Genomic DNA, 13,454 nt, shown 5'->3' on the forward strand with positions numbered 1-13,454 from the left:
TCAGACAAGTGATTTCTCTCAGTGCAGCTTACATCAGTTACACAAATTAAGCTGTAGACATTGCCCTAAAAAGAGAAGACACACGGAAGTAGGAGATTAGAGGGGACATGTAGAAAGTAGGCAGAGCTGTGTGACAATGCCAGGTTGAAGCAACGTGTTAGAAACACCCATTTATATCCAGCTCTGTAATGATCAGAACAATCAGAAAGTGGAACCAACAGTCTAGGGACGACCTATCGAAACAAAGCTGCACAGGCATCTGCCAGGATGCGCTGAGTTGGATCCCTGCACTGAGTAGGCATTGGACTTGGTGGCCTAAATGACCCCTGCCAACCCTGTGATCCTGCAGCTGGGGCCAGACTTGCTTGCTGCAGGCCCTGCCTGGACAGAGCTGCTCCAGCTGCTGCTGGGCAGCCCTAATTCCTCTGATGGGTGGCGGGACCCAGGCTCTCCCCAGAGGGAAGGGAAATGTGCTTCCTGTGATTGGGCAGCCCCTGGGATCAGCCTGGCCCTCCCCTTGCCCTGGGGTTCTTCCTGGGTGGGAGGGGGTGCTGCTTCCCAGGGTCCTTGGTCCTGGTGGGACAGAGGCCACCACAAGCTATCCCACTCCTCACTTCTGCAGTCATGGAGTGTAGACTTCCTAGTAAGAAGCACATCATTTCCTGTTCACAGGATTCCCCTTGATTCCTGCCTGCATACATGCTGTAGCAAGAACCATATATTTCAATGACAAGTAAGTCAAAACCGAATCACCCTTCTATCTTTACAACAGTCCCTTGAAAGCACCTCTTTTAAGAGAGGTCAGATTCTTCCTCTTGCCTAACTCAGTTTCTTTCCTTCTTTCTTCTTTTTGTACCCTGCAGCTGCTGGATCAGTTCAGAAACTCATCTGCTGTACATCGTCCATGGTCCTATTTGTGCTGCTCTTTTGGTATGGATGTAGAGATTTAAACAAAGCAACCAGGATTATCTTATGAAGTTTGAATTCTGGGGCTTTTCATTGGGTGGAAGTACATGTTTAATACTTCAGTTCAATGCTGCAGAAGTCAAGTGGTGGGGAACTAAACTGCTGTGCATGCATTCTGTAGTGTCAGACTCTGGATCAGCACCCAGCATGGTTGGGCAACTGCCAGGGTCCATGCTTCCCGGAGGGGCTCACCAGGGTTGAAAGCTTGCTTGCTGAGAGCCCATCAGTGCCGCTAACACCCGTCTCTGGAAGACAAGCAAACTGGTTTGCCCACTAGTGGCACTATAACAGGCTGGGTGGGAAATATGTGGGCACCATTTTTATGCCCCATCAATGTAGTGCCACTTTGAGGGGATGGGAGCGGCAGGGAGGGGTGCTGGATGGAAGTCTTTGCTGCATGGGGTCTTTCTGCTTCTCCTCTAGGAAGAGCTAATTCCCATGAAACTCAGCAAACTCTCCTGAGTAACATTCTCTGAGACTTGAAAATTCCCTTGTGGGCCTTTGCTAATTGAATACTCAGGGAGAATTGGGCCTCAGCCACTTCTTTTTAAAGAAAATGGGTTGGACACAAAATATCATGCTCGATAATGTTATTATTGATTGATTTTAATGTTGAATGCTGCTTTAGTTTTCTTTAGTGAAAAAGGAACTACAGGTGCAGTCTTGTGCATATTTAGACAGAAAACAGGCTTACATTTCCCAGGATGTTGTGAGTTGTAGTACTTCTTCCTGCCTAAGCATGCCTAGGACTGCAGCCTAAGAAAATAGCATTAATCAGTAATAATAAATGAATAATATAAATTTCTAGTGTGGCTAGATTAACAATATTTTCTACTCATTCTGGCCACCCAGTTAAAAACATTTATCATAAGAGATGGAAAAGATGCAGTGACAGGAAACAAAAATGATCAAGGGATCTACATAGATCCGTTGGGAGTTTCAAAAAGCAAAAGATGGCTGATAGCACAAGACATGTTTGCTCAGAAATCCTTTCAAGCGGGCTTTCTTTCCAGGCCAGTCTACATAAGAGGGCAGCCCAAGAGGTGACGATAGAAGTTCCACAAATTAGTACGTAGGCACAGTGTTCAGTTTTGTCAAAGTCCTGTCCGTGTGGGGATGAGCACACCACGACAGGGGGTGCTTCTGGGTGGATGACTCTTAGGGCTACCAGGCGCATCTTCTCTATCTTGTCCTCCTTAAATGCTTGTTTTTATACTATGAAAAAAGGCAACAGAGACAGTGAGGAAGCATATGAGAGCCTGTAAAATAACACGAAGATGGGCAATGGTGCCCTAAAGCCCTCCTATGGAAGCATATCCGTGTGCTTGTCTTTAGGTTTTTAGGGTTTTTCAGAATGAACGGAACCCCACCCACCAGTGTACAAGTACTTTCAGACTTAAAACCCAAGCCATGCTGACACTTTCTGAGCACAGGCCTGGATGTTTGCTTTCTTTTATGTGTGTATGTATGTATTCATTCATTTAATTTATAAAACCACAGCAGGTAGTCCTGTTTTGTTTTGTTTACAAACATTAGTGCCTGTAAAACAAAATTACTATCATTCACTGCAGCTGTTTCTCGGCAGGTGAATCTCTTTTTCTTGTTGAACATTGTTCGAGTTCTCATAACCAAGCTAAAAGTCACCCACCAGGCAGAATCCAACCTCTACATGAAGGCTGTAAGAGCTACTCTCATATTAGTGCCACTCCTCGGCATTGAATTTGTGCTGTTTCCATGGCGACCCGAGGGCCGTATTGCCGAAGAGATTTATGATTACGTGATGCATATCCTCATGCACTATCAGGTATAAGTTCTCAATATGATTTTTCAATTTCTAGGTCCTGGTACAGGAATGCCACCAAATTGGGCATTTGGAATATTTTAGTCAGCTCCTTATCCTAATGTGTATTCATTGTTTTGCTTAAGTACTGTGCCATGAATCCCCATAGTGAGAGCAACAGTTTAATTCATTTATGTACACATACATGCTTTTATGTGTCCCTTTTTCAATGGCGGCAGGACAATTTGTGGAGCATTCTCTGCCACGAGATTATTTATTTTATTTTATTTTATTTTATTTTATTTTATTTTATTATTTATTTATTTATTTATATTATTATTTCATTTTTTGCCATTTCTCAAGTTATATTAAAAGAAGCAAAAGTGTTAGCAGGGCTGGAGTATAACAGAAAGGGCCCATTCATGCTGTTGCCAACACCTTGTATTTGGGCAGTACTACTGATGCAAACGAGTTCTTCGTAGCCCTTGTTGGCCGCTCCTTGGGTACTGTTGTCATTTGTTTCAAAATCCCTTTTTTCTAGTGCACAGTCGAGTTACCATGTGGCCTGCCGCATTTGGCCATTTAATGACACTGAAGTGAGTGGGTGAAGCAAATTCAGAGTAGTGACATTGCAAAGAAGGGCATTTAAAGAAAAGGGTAAAAGAAAATTGGGATCAGGTCAAGGTCTAAGCAGTAAAGAACTAATTGAAAAACAGCTTTAGAAACTAATCTGGTTTGGTACTAAAAATGTTTCCCACCTAAGCTCTGGTTCAGCCCATTTGAATCTGACTTTTGTTAGGCTGGATCCAGAGAAGGGGGAACAAAACTCTACTCATGTAGTATGGCTTCCCTGCAGTCTCCTGTGCACCCACCACAAGGCCCATTCTAGATGACGGAGGACCCCCTAGAATGGCACAGGATTAAGCACCGGAGGCTGCAATAGGCAGGGAAGCCAGAACAGTTTGGAAGCACAAGCAGAAGTTGCCCATGCAAGTTATGTTGGGTCCAAGCCGTTAAGTATAATTTTCTTTGCATTAGTGTATGTACAAACCATTAACAGCTTCCTATTTTATTCTGCAGGGTTTGTTGGTGGCAACAATTTTCTGCTTTTTTAATGGAGAGGTACAGTAACTGACTTACTTTACTTGTATGAATGACTTGTTAGGGACCGGTTTAGAATAAAGCAGCTTAAAAATGGGGCCATAAAAACCACGTGCCCAATTTGCGCAGGTTAAGATTACCAAGTTCCTTTAGTTGTTCTCTGTAGGGAAGGGATGTCAGTATGAGATGGAAGCTTTTTATTCAAGAAGGAGATGTGAGTCTTACTATTCACTTATTTATTTATATTTTATTTTTAATCTGGCCAATAATGAATGTTCTCTGGGCCAATTACAAACAGTTAAAGGGCTAAGGGTGCAATTCCATGCAGGTTTAGACAGAAAAAGGCCTACAGTGCCCAGTATTGCCCAGCTCAGCAACCTAATATACTTTGCCACCCATTAACAAAAATACAATATAGTAACAGAATGCCACACTTTGTCATTGACCCCATGGAGGGTCTATTACCAGTCAATGGACTTGCAGAATACTGTGGTACTGCAACTTGTCTACTGTAATAAATGAATGTAAGGAAGTCCATGGCGGGGAAGTTTCCTGTCCTCTCACCCTCCATACAGCCTCCAGCCTCTGCCCCAAGAAATCCTTCCAAGAGGAGGAGGATATCGCCTGGACAAAGTGGGATGGGATGTGGAGAGTGCAGGGGAAGGGAGGACAGAAAAATGGCCTTCTTCTTAAGTCCCCCACCTTTATAACGAGCGATAGAAGCCTGCTGGTGCTACTGTTTTCTCTGGAGCAGCTTAGCTCAATACCATAATTGATCTGCAGCAATGGCAGTGATATTACACTATAGCACCAGGCCAGTTCTGTTCTGGAGCTGATGACTTTTAAGGATGCTCTACTCTCTCCGAAAGAAAAAGGAAAAAGAACACCCTTCCGAAAACCTTTAACAAAGCATATTTTGCATCATTTCACTCCTGGAGTCAACCGCTTTTGGAAGAGACAAATTCCATTTTCATTTCACCAAGGTCTCTAGTAAATCACACTTCCTGTCACACAGGTGGCCTGCCACATTGTATGAACGGAAACTATTGTCAAACAGAACATCCTTCCAAAGAGGTGGATAAACAAACACCGGTCTCATGTGCCTTCATCTATTTTATCCCATGTATTTTTAACCAAGGTAGAAAAGCAGGCTGAACTCTATTCAGGAAACAGTTTTTCCACCAGCTTGATGGAAATGTGAATCAGGTTTGCTGATTAAAATCTCCTGCCAGATTAAGTGAATGCATAACTTTTAGAAGGATATGGTGCTTGGTGCAGCCTGATGAGCATCTGTATCAACCAGTATATTCATGGAATATCCATTATTTGCATTTGCACTTTATCCATCGTCCAGGTTGCTCAGTGCAATGCACAGGTGTCCCCAGGCAACCTCCTACCGAGTGCTCACCAAATTCAGGCTGGCTTAATCTCACATACTAAATTCACAGGACCAGATTTGCTTTTCTGCTTCCCTGGAATGACACCATGTATCATTATTATCCCTTCTGTATTTTCTGCATTTCATTTTCCTGTTTGCCATCCTCCATCAACTGTGTGTGTGCATGCACATACAATTTCACACCACGAAGGCTTCTTCCAGAAGAAAATAGTTCTTCAAGTGCACAACTCCCTCTGTTTGTGCAACAGCACACTCAGTGTTGCTTCAGGCTACTGCTCTAGGAAATGCTTTGCATCAGTTTCATTTCCTGAGGATCAGCAGCAGCTTCATCCATGTGCCTGCAAGCCCCTGGATAATGGGGAAAGAAAGAGGGGGTGTCTGTGTGCCCATAGCCAGTTAAAGTCCTCAAGGGTCAAAATCCAGAACAATCTGATTGGGGCACATTATTCTGCCAAGGCAGCTGTTACAGAGGCATGGAATGGTTATGGTCGAAGTCTCGGAGTACTAGAAATTAGCAAGCAGATAGTTAAGGGGTGGGTTGATGAGGCAGTCATGCCTCACCTCGTGCCTGGCTAGGCCTGTCTAAAGGAACTCACACCAGAGTTTGAGAATCCTGGCTCTAAATCACTTGAATGACCGAAGCATCTAGCAATGCAAGTTGACTTCCTGAGTAATCAGGAAACATATGGGTTGGAAAACCATGGGGCAGTATTCCAAAGGGTCTGTAGGTGAGGATTTGCAGGCTCTCTAGCCTTCCCCTCCTCAGTCTGAACAGCAATAAAGAGGCTCTGGCAGGCTTCTCTCCACCTTTCCTATTTGCCCGCAGTCACCCCGTAAGGGAAAATTTCTGCTAATACCTCTGTCACCTCTTCTAATGCCACTGGGAGGAAGGCGCCATCAGTGAATTTAATCTTCCTATCCCTTGAGCCACAGCTCAGCTCAAATATGTATCACTTGTTAAAAATGAGTTGCTGGCTGGCGAGATAAGATGAAGAAACAACACACATCGTGCTTCCTTTTTTCTGTAGTGGCAAAGCAGTCCATCTTTTGATTTATAACTATCCTCTGTCTTCCTCTTCCCCGGAATAGGTCCAGTCTGTTCTGAGAAGGCACTGGAATCAGTACCGGATCCAGTTTGAGCACAGCTTTGCCCACTCAGATGGTCTTCGCTCAGCTTCCTTCACAGTCTCCACCTCCCTTTCAGATGGGCAAAGCTTCAGCTACAATCATGACTGCACCAGTGAACATTTAAATGGGAAAAGCTTTCACGACATGGACAATATTGCTCTTAAAGCCGAAAAGCTGTATGGTTGATTCTGGAGGAGTCTATTCCCACCCCCATGAAATGCTGACTGAATGACTCCATGAGCAGAGAGGACATTTTGGGGTCAAGTTTAGAGATGGTTGTTCTTGGAAGAAACCATGAATTTCGATGTCTTTCTCACATGCTCACATGCATTCACATATCTTAGCATGTGAGAGTTTGTTCTTTGTTGTTTGTACACTGGAGCTGGTCACCCCCATCAAATGAAATTTGAAACTTCAACTTCTGGATTCCCCATGTTCAGAGAAATGCTAGTTGAAATTCTAATTGGGATCAATCATGCTCTAGTTTATGTGTTTATATGTTTTGTACATATAATGTGTTATCAAGCTAGATGAACCTTGCCTCTTCAGTTTCTACTGTGTAGACCAAGTGGGCAATTATTTTGTATGAGAGGAATCAAAGAAAAGTTCTGTATTTTTTCAGCAGTTTGTATAATGACTGGGTTGTCTTTGAGGCCATTTTGTTTGCTCACAAAAGCCTGTAAATATTGTATTTATCATATTGTATTGTCTTAAGTGCAGCCAACAAATGCAACCTAAATATTGAAAAGGGATGCAGTAATTGCAAAGCATTCTTCATGTTGACTGTGCAACATTTAACTCTGACAAAGATAGATAGCGATCTGCAACATTTTAAACTGAGTGTGTTGCAAAGCCATTAGAAACCTTAGAGCAAGCATTTTATGGTATAATTGTGATGCTTCTCTTCCAGTTCCTATATAGAAGTTCTCCAAGTAACTAATGGCTTAGCAGAGTCGGCATGGTCACATCCCAACAGTCTCTTGTAGGCAAGGGGATTGTGGTGCTTTTGTGGATTTTCTCTGCTTGGTGCACTTCTCTTGCCTTCTCTTGGTGGACTTCTCTTGAAGGGATCGGTTTTCTTTTGCATTGATGTAAGTCCTCCAGGGAAGGGAATGGCTTTTGCAGTAGCCCTGAGCATGCACCGAGATACATTGTGAGATAACCTTCTTTGGTTCTGGTTGATTTGGACTGGAAAGGAGTTAGGCACTTAACTCACCTCAGAAACCTTAATTGGTAAAAGATGATACAGCTTAAGCTGTAGTTTGTCTCCTTGGTCAGGTGTTTAAGACAGAGCACAGGTTGCTCAGTCTTCCTGCGGTACAGAAACCTAGTAGGTTATCTGCAGATGGAAAAAGTGAGTCAGCCTAGATATGTTGGCTCTGCGGAAAATAGCCATGGATTTCCACCCCACTTATGGAATGGGTACAACAAGCAGAAACCTTTCGTAGCTGATGCAGTAAAAACAGAAAGTACAATTAAGTATCCAGGAGTTTGCATCAGCATAACTGCTTCTGATTATTTTATTGTTATCGAGGCTATGGAAGACTGGGGGGGTGTAAGCAGGCTGACGGTGGTGTGGGAGACTGAAGTAATTATTCGACTACTCCCAAAGAACGGAAATTGAGCTGGGGGTCAGTACTAGAAAGTAGAGCTCGACAGTGGTTGGACAGAGTGGCCTGCTGCTGACTCCACACATGGACAGTTGCTAGCTGCAGCCATCTGAGGCCCTGGCCCCCATATATTTTCACAGAGGCAGAGAAACACTTGCCAGAAATCCAGAGCTAGAAATGAGGAGGTTGCACCCCCTTTCTGTTGCAGAAATAGCTTAGTATGAGCAAGGACCCAATGATGTCAATCGCTGGCACCTCTGCTCAAGCACCTAAGCTAGGTTGGACGATTCATATAGATGGTGTAAGCACTGGCCAAGGGCTCGGTTCTTTGGAAAGATTGGCTTCTTTTGCCCCTGAGTGCTGAAGTCAACAGGCGCTTAGCTAAGACACGCAGATTATTATATCTTGAGAAAAATTCTGCAGAGCCTACAACCAAGAGTTTGCCTCAGATGGCAAGTGAAGTGCCTTCCGGTACCGTCCAGGTGCCAACTGCATCCTGCACAGCTAGGAAGAAGTGGAAGTCAGTGGAATTGGAGGCACTCTGATTGTTTGAAGGACTGCAGCTATAGCCTTACAAAGGGCTTCTCTTGGGATTTTTATGCAAGGGCTGGCTTATGATGTTCCTTATAATTTCATGTTGGCTTGCATTACTGCACTTACTCTGCTGCCCATGCTTATACTGAGGTCTGTGAACTGATCCGAGTTGTGGATAAGATGTAACAGCAGAAAACACTTGCAAGGAAATCTGATAAGAACTTTATTGAACTCTAGTTTGCTGTGCCTTTGTGAAATCTTTTGATTGTTGTTGTTTTTTTAACATGTCTTTATACTGAAGCACAAAGTAAAGCTGTGAGAGCACATGGACCGACATGAAATAAATTCCTGAAAAGTCTTAGAGGAAAGAGAAAATGTGCTGTCTTCAATATGTAGCTGAAGAAGCAGAGGTATTTAGCCACCACTACTCCTAACAGATGTTCTTGTACAGAAATCCTTCTGGCTTGGGAAAACAACTGGCAAGGGATGAAATGAAGCTGCTTCATCATTCTCAGAACAGTATCTGCTTTTTAAGTGTCATGATGGAAGATGAGGTGTTCAGGGCTGCATTTAACAGGCTTCCATCAGTTGGCAAGTGATCTGTTAGCAGTTTGGACGGTTTGACAGCTATGGATGATTGTCATCAGTATAATATCATATTTATGTAGGCAATATCAGGGGTCGCTCAGAAAACGAGTGTTACTCTGCGCTTTTATTCAGTATGCTCCTGGATGGCATTTGGCTGAATAATGGAATGGCTATGTGGCATTATAAAATTTAGGTCACTGACTTATCAGCTCCGTTTCTTCATTTTAAATAATGTGTGTGCATCGGCTGTAATTCCAAAGCAGTGTAGAAAGTCTGCAAAATTCACAATCTCTTGAAAGCAAAAATCTTTTTTTTTTAATAAAATTCCTTTAGGAATTGTAAAAATAGGTTTAAAAGCAGGTGTTCCTATCTCAGAACCAGTCTTCCTTCCAGTCTCCATAAAGCTCCTCCCCAAGATAAAGAGCAGAATACATTATGCAAAATAAGATGAAATGGGCATTTTTTGTAAGGCAAATTCAAACTTAAAAAAAGTTTAAAACACACGTGCTGTGCTAGCATTATCTAGAACCACAGCTGGGCTGTGCAACATGCTTTTGATTATACTGCATGTGTCCTTCTTAGGGACATGACACACAAGCTCTGCCATTTGCTCTACCAATGACATCACTGAAGGATGGATGTTTATTTTACAGCTTTTTTCCCCATGGTTCTTTGTCCTGGGTGTGGTACCTTAGAACTCTTCCCTGCTTTTTAAAAGTGTCACAAGAGGAGGCCTTCAGATGCTATGCATAGAATTCTATGTATAACTTTTTATCTTATGGTCTGCTTGGTTGGCACAAATCTGACGAAAGTGAGAGTCGTTCCTTGCATTCAAGGCCAAGCTGTAGATTTCAGCATATGGTGCAACTTTCTTTGGGAAGCAAAATGCTCTGTACATGCCATGTGGAATAGCTGTGTGTCCTGGAGTTTTTCTTTCCTTGAAACTATGGAAGTCATTAGAACAGGTCGGTTTGACTGTATTCATGTGACACACCCTGCAACAGCCATTCCCATCTTTATTGCTAGGAAACCCACCAAAGGAATAATTTATCTATCATTTCCCTGAGCTGGCCTGGATATTGGAGGAAAACACTTTTAACTGTGGTGTCACACTGTTCCCAGGCTCAGGGGTTCTTTCAAACATGCATGCACATTGCATTATCTTTGATCACTCCTAAGATGCTGGAGCAGGCCAAAGACTCTCCTGGTCCAACTTTCTGTCCTCACGGTGACCAACTCAGTACCCACAGGAAACCCTTAAGCAGCACATGAGTCCAACTCTTGCCCATGTTCCCTAGCAAGTGGTGTGCCAAGTAATACTGCCTGTGATATTAACGTAGCACATCAGTCCTCGGGACATGCCACCATTGATATCCAGCTCCCTCATTTTGCAGAAATGATCTTAATTTCTGGGTTAGGCTTCCTTGGCAATTTTCCACTTAAATGTGTATCAAACCTGGTAGCACTGTGGGCACTGCCTCCAAAGGGTTCAGCAACCTTTCACTTTGGATTTAATCCAAGATCACCTCTCCTTCAGTAAGTTCCCGGTCAGCTGCTCCAGGGCCCTGTCATTTAGGACACTGAAAGTTTGGTTTCTTTGCCATGGCTGGAGCATGCATTTATCAACATGGGGCAATTAAAGTCCCCTTCACTGTAACACATGCTCATTTGGAGGCTTCCTTATTCCCTTTTTGATCACATGATCCCTCCAGCCATCCTGTTCGGGGAAACAGCAGCAAGCTCCACGGACTCAATTAGTTTTGGGGCCCTGTATTATCACACACAGTGCTTCTCTGGAAGAGACTCCCCCCTTTAGGTTTTCTAATCTGCTCGACACTATGTCCTCTTTGGTCCATAGTGGACTTTCAGATGTGCATTGGAATTTTCTCTATGAAAAAAACGTTGTCTTTGAATGGGTATCCATTGATAAGGGGAGGCGTTGTGATGGCTTATTCAGACACATACTGTATGTCAGCTACTGCCATTGCAGCCAGGTGACCAGGGTGCACTTAGTAGCTTTGAATCCCAGGACCATCCATCGTTTCAACCTTGCGCACTAGGCCATTGGTATTCAATGGATGGTGTAATGTTCTATAATTAGAGAAGAAACATTTTGCAAGACTGGGATATTTAAGGCACTTTGGTTCTCTTTTAAAACCACCTTTTCAGTCACTTACTGAAAATATGTCAAGGAGTCAGAAAAAGAAACTTTTGTAAAGGCTATCACCTCACTTTTGATATCTATTGAAATGTGTGAATGTTAATATTGATGGAAGTTACTTCAAATGAATGAATATCTATCTTCTTCTTGGATTCATTCAATTAATAAAATGTCAGAAAATATCATTGCTTTGTGATCCCTAAAAGGCTCCTGGTGATTCCTAAAGGTAAAAGTAAAGGTTTCCCCATGACATTAAAGTCCAGTCATGCCTGACTCTAGGGGGAGGTGCTCATCTCCGTTTCCTAGCCGAGGGAGCCAGCGTGTGTCCACAGAGAGTTTCCGTGGCCATGTTGGAAGCATGACTAAACACCAAAGTGCACGGAACACTGTTACCTTCCCGCCAAAGTGGTACCTTTTTATCTACTTGCACTTACATGCTTTCAAACTGCAAGTTTGGCAGGAGCTGGGACAGAGTATGGGAGCTCACCCTGCCTGCGGATTTGAACTGTCGACCTTTCAATTAACCAGCCCAGCAGCTCAGTGGTTTAACCCACTGTGCCACCGCATCCCTTGGTGATTCCTACTCTTCTTCAGAGGTAACATATCTCACCCTGCCACCACCACCAAACTCATATTCTTTGATTGTCACAGCCAAAATACATGGTACACCAATTAATTAGTGTATAGCTATGGTTTGCTATCATGTAGGCATAGGTTCTCAATATTCACATCAGGACCATGGTGGTCTAGAAGAGGCAGCTAAATCCCCTTACATCAGTTTTTCTGCCATTTCCCCATCCAACCAGTTGGCCTTATGTCCATTCTAGGAAAGACAGTGGAAAGGCTCGTAATAGTGTGAGATCTAGTAACCCTAGATAAGGAAGGGAGGTTGGCAGCCACACAACATGGCTTCCACAAAAACAGGTCTTGTCAGACGGACCTTGTGGAATTCTATGACAAGGTTTCAAGGTGGCTAGATGCAGGGGACACGGTGGATGTGGTTTACTTGGATTTCAGCAAGGCCTTCGACAAAGTGCTGCATGACATCCTGGTTGAGAAACTGAGGAGTTTTGGGATAGACCAAAGCACTGTCCGATGGATTAGGGCATGGATGACAGACCTAAAGCAGAGGGTAACTGTTAGTGGGGAATCATCGGGAAGGCGGCCAGTGACAAGTGGGGTCCTCCAGGGCTCTGTCCTGGGACTGATCTTGTTCAATCTTTTCATCATATAGGAATCTTTCATTCCAGCATCTGCTTTTTGATGAAACTGGGTGCTTTCTGTGACAATTTCACTTTTGGTACAAGTGTGCATTTGCACCAATGTGAAGCTCCCAATAGCCCCCAGAATGTCAGCTATTGGGCTGTATTAAAATGTAATCAGTCAATTAACAACATCATGCAAATCCCCACCCCAAAAAAGTTTTTTTTTTTTAATTCAATGCTGATTCTACAGGTCAGACTCATAGGAATGCATCTCATTTATTTTACAATATTTGAAGATTTCTTTGACATCTCTGCTTTCAAGGCAGGCCCTTCCTTCCAGTCTGAGCTCTGCAGCACTGGAATTCAGGCCATCATTCATTGCCATAAAAATGTAAATATAACAGATGCTAGGGCAACATACTATGGACTGGGTGCAGAGAAATGCTGACAGAGGGGGTGAGCAGAAGACTGAGTTTCTACCCCTCCTCTTCTTCTGGCAGCCCCAGGAAAGACCTTTCCTTGGGGTCAGGGGAAGATTTTGCTATGTGGTCCGAGTTGCGGTGCAAAAAGTATAGATTTCCAAAAACTAGGCAGAGGAGTCTTGCATGAACGAGAGTTCTGATCATGGAAGATGTTTCTCCACCCAAGCTTTGGTGATCTTTTCCTGTTTCCCACAAACCCCCTCACACCACAGCTCAATCTCCTCAGCAGGATCTCTGGTCCTTGGAAAGGCTTTTCCAGTGCAATGAGCAGAGAATCTGCAGATGTTGTTTGACGAAAGTGGTTATTGCCTGGAGAGTTGGTATTTTCTCATCAGTGCTGGCGTGAAATTACAAATTCAGCCTCTTATCAGAAAAGGAAAAATATCCCAAAATTTGCTAGGGTGCCTCCAGATGGAGGGCTCCTAGTGCCAAGCATTAAAATGCATTACTTTGTCGTTCCTTTCTTATGTTCTCTAGTAAGAAAAAAGACTGAAGGAGCC

At 43.5% G+C, this 13,454-nt stretch overlaps 1 protein-coding gene across 4 annotated transcripts in view; it reads left to right on the forward strand.

Moving 5' to 3' along the window:
* Positions 1-11,447, forward strand: part of CALCRL (calcitonin receptor like receptor) — an 84,013-nt gene extending 72,566 nt beyond the window's left edge. For all 4 annotated transcript variants that reach the window (XM_044426991.1, XM_044426990.1, XM_044426989.1 and 1 more), the window contains 5 exons: positions 673-733; positions 864-930; positions 2,552-2,770; positions 3,827-3,868; positions 6,336-11,447. In XM_044426991.1, coding sequence (XP_044282926.1) covers positions 673-733; positions 864-930; positions 2,552-2,770; positions 3,827-3,868; positions 6,336-6,560 — 614 coding nt within the window. In that variant the 3' untranslated portion in view covers positions 6,561-11,447. The remainder of the gene's footprint in view (positions 1-672; positions 734-863; positions 931-2,551; positions 2,771-3,826; positions 3,869-6,335) is intronic.
* The last annotated feature ends 2,007 nt before the right edge of the window (positions 11,448-13,454 follow it).

Source organism: Varanus komodoensis, unplaced genomic scaffold (assembly GCF_004798865.1).
Source record: "Varanus komodoensis strain SLA01 unplaced genomic scaffold, ASM479886v1 scaffold18_1, whole genome shotgun sequence".
NCBI classification, from domain to species: domain Eukaryota; kingdom Metazoa; phylum Chordata; class Lepidosauria; order Squamata; family Varanidae; genus Varanus; species Varanus komodoensis.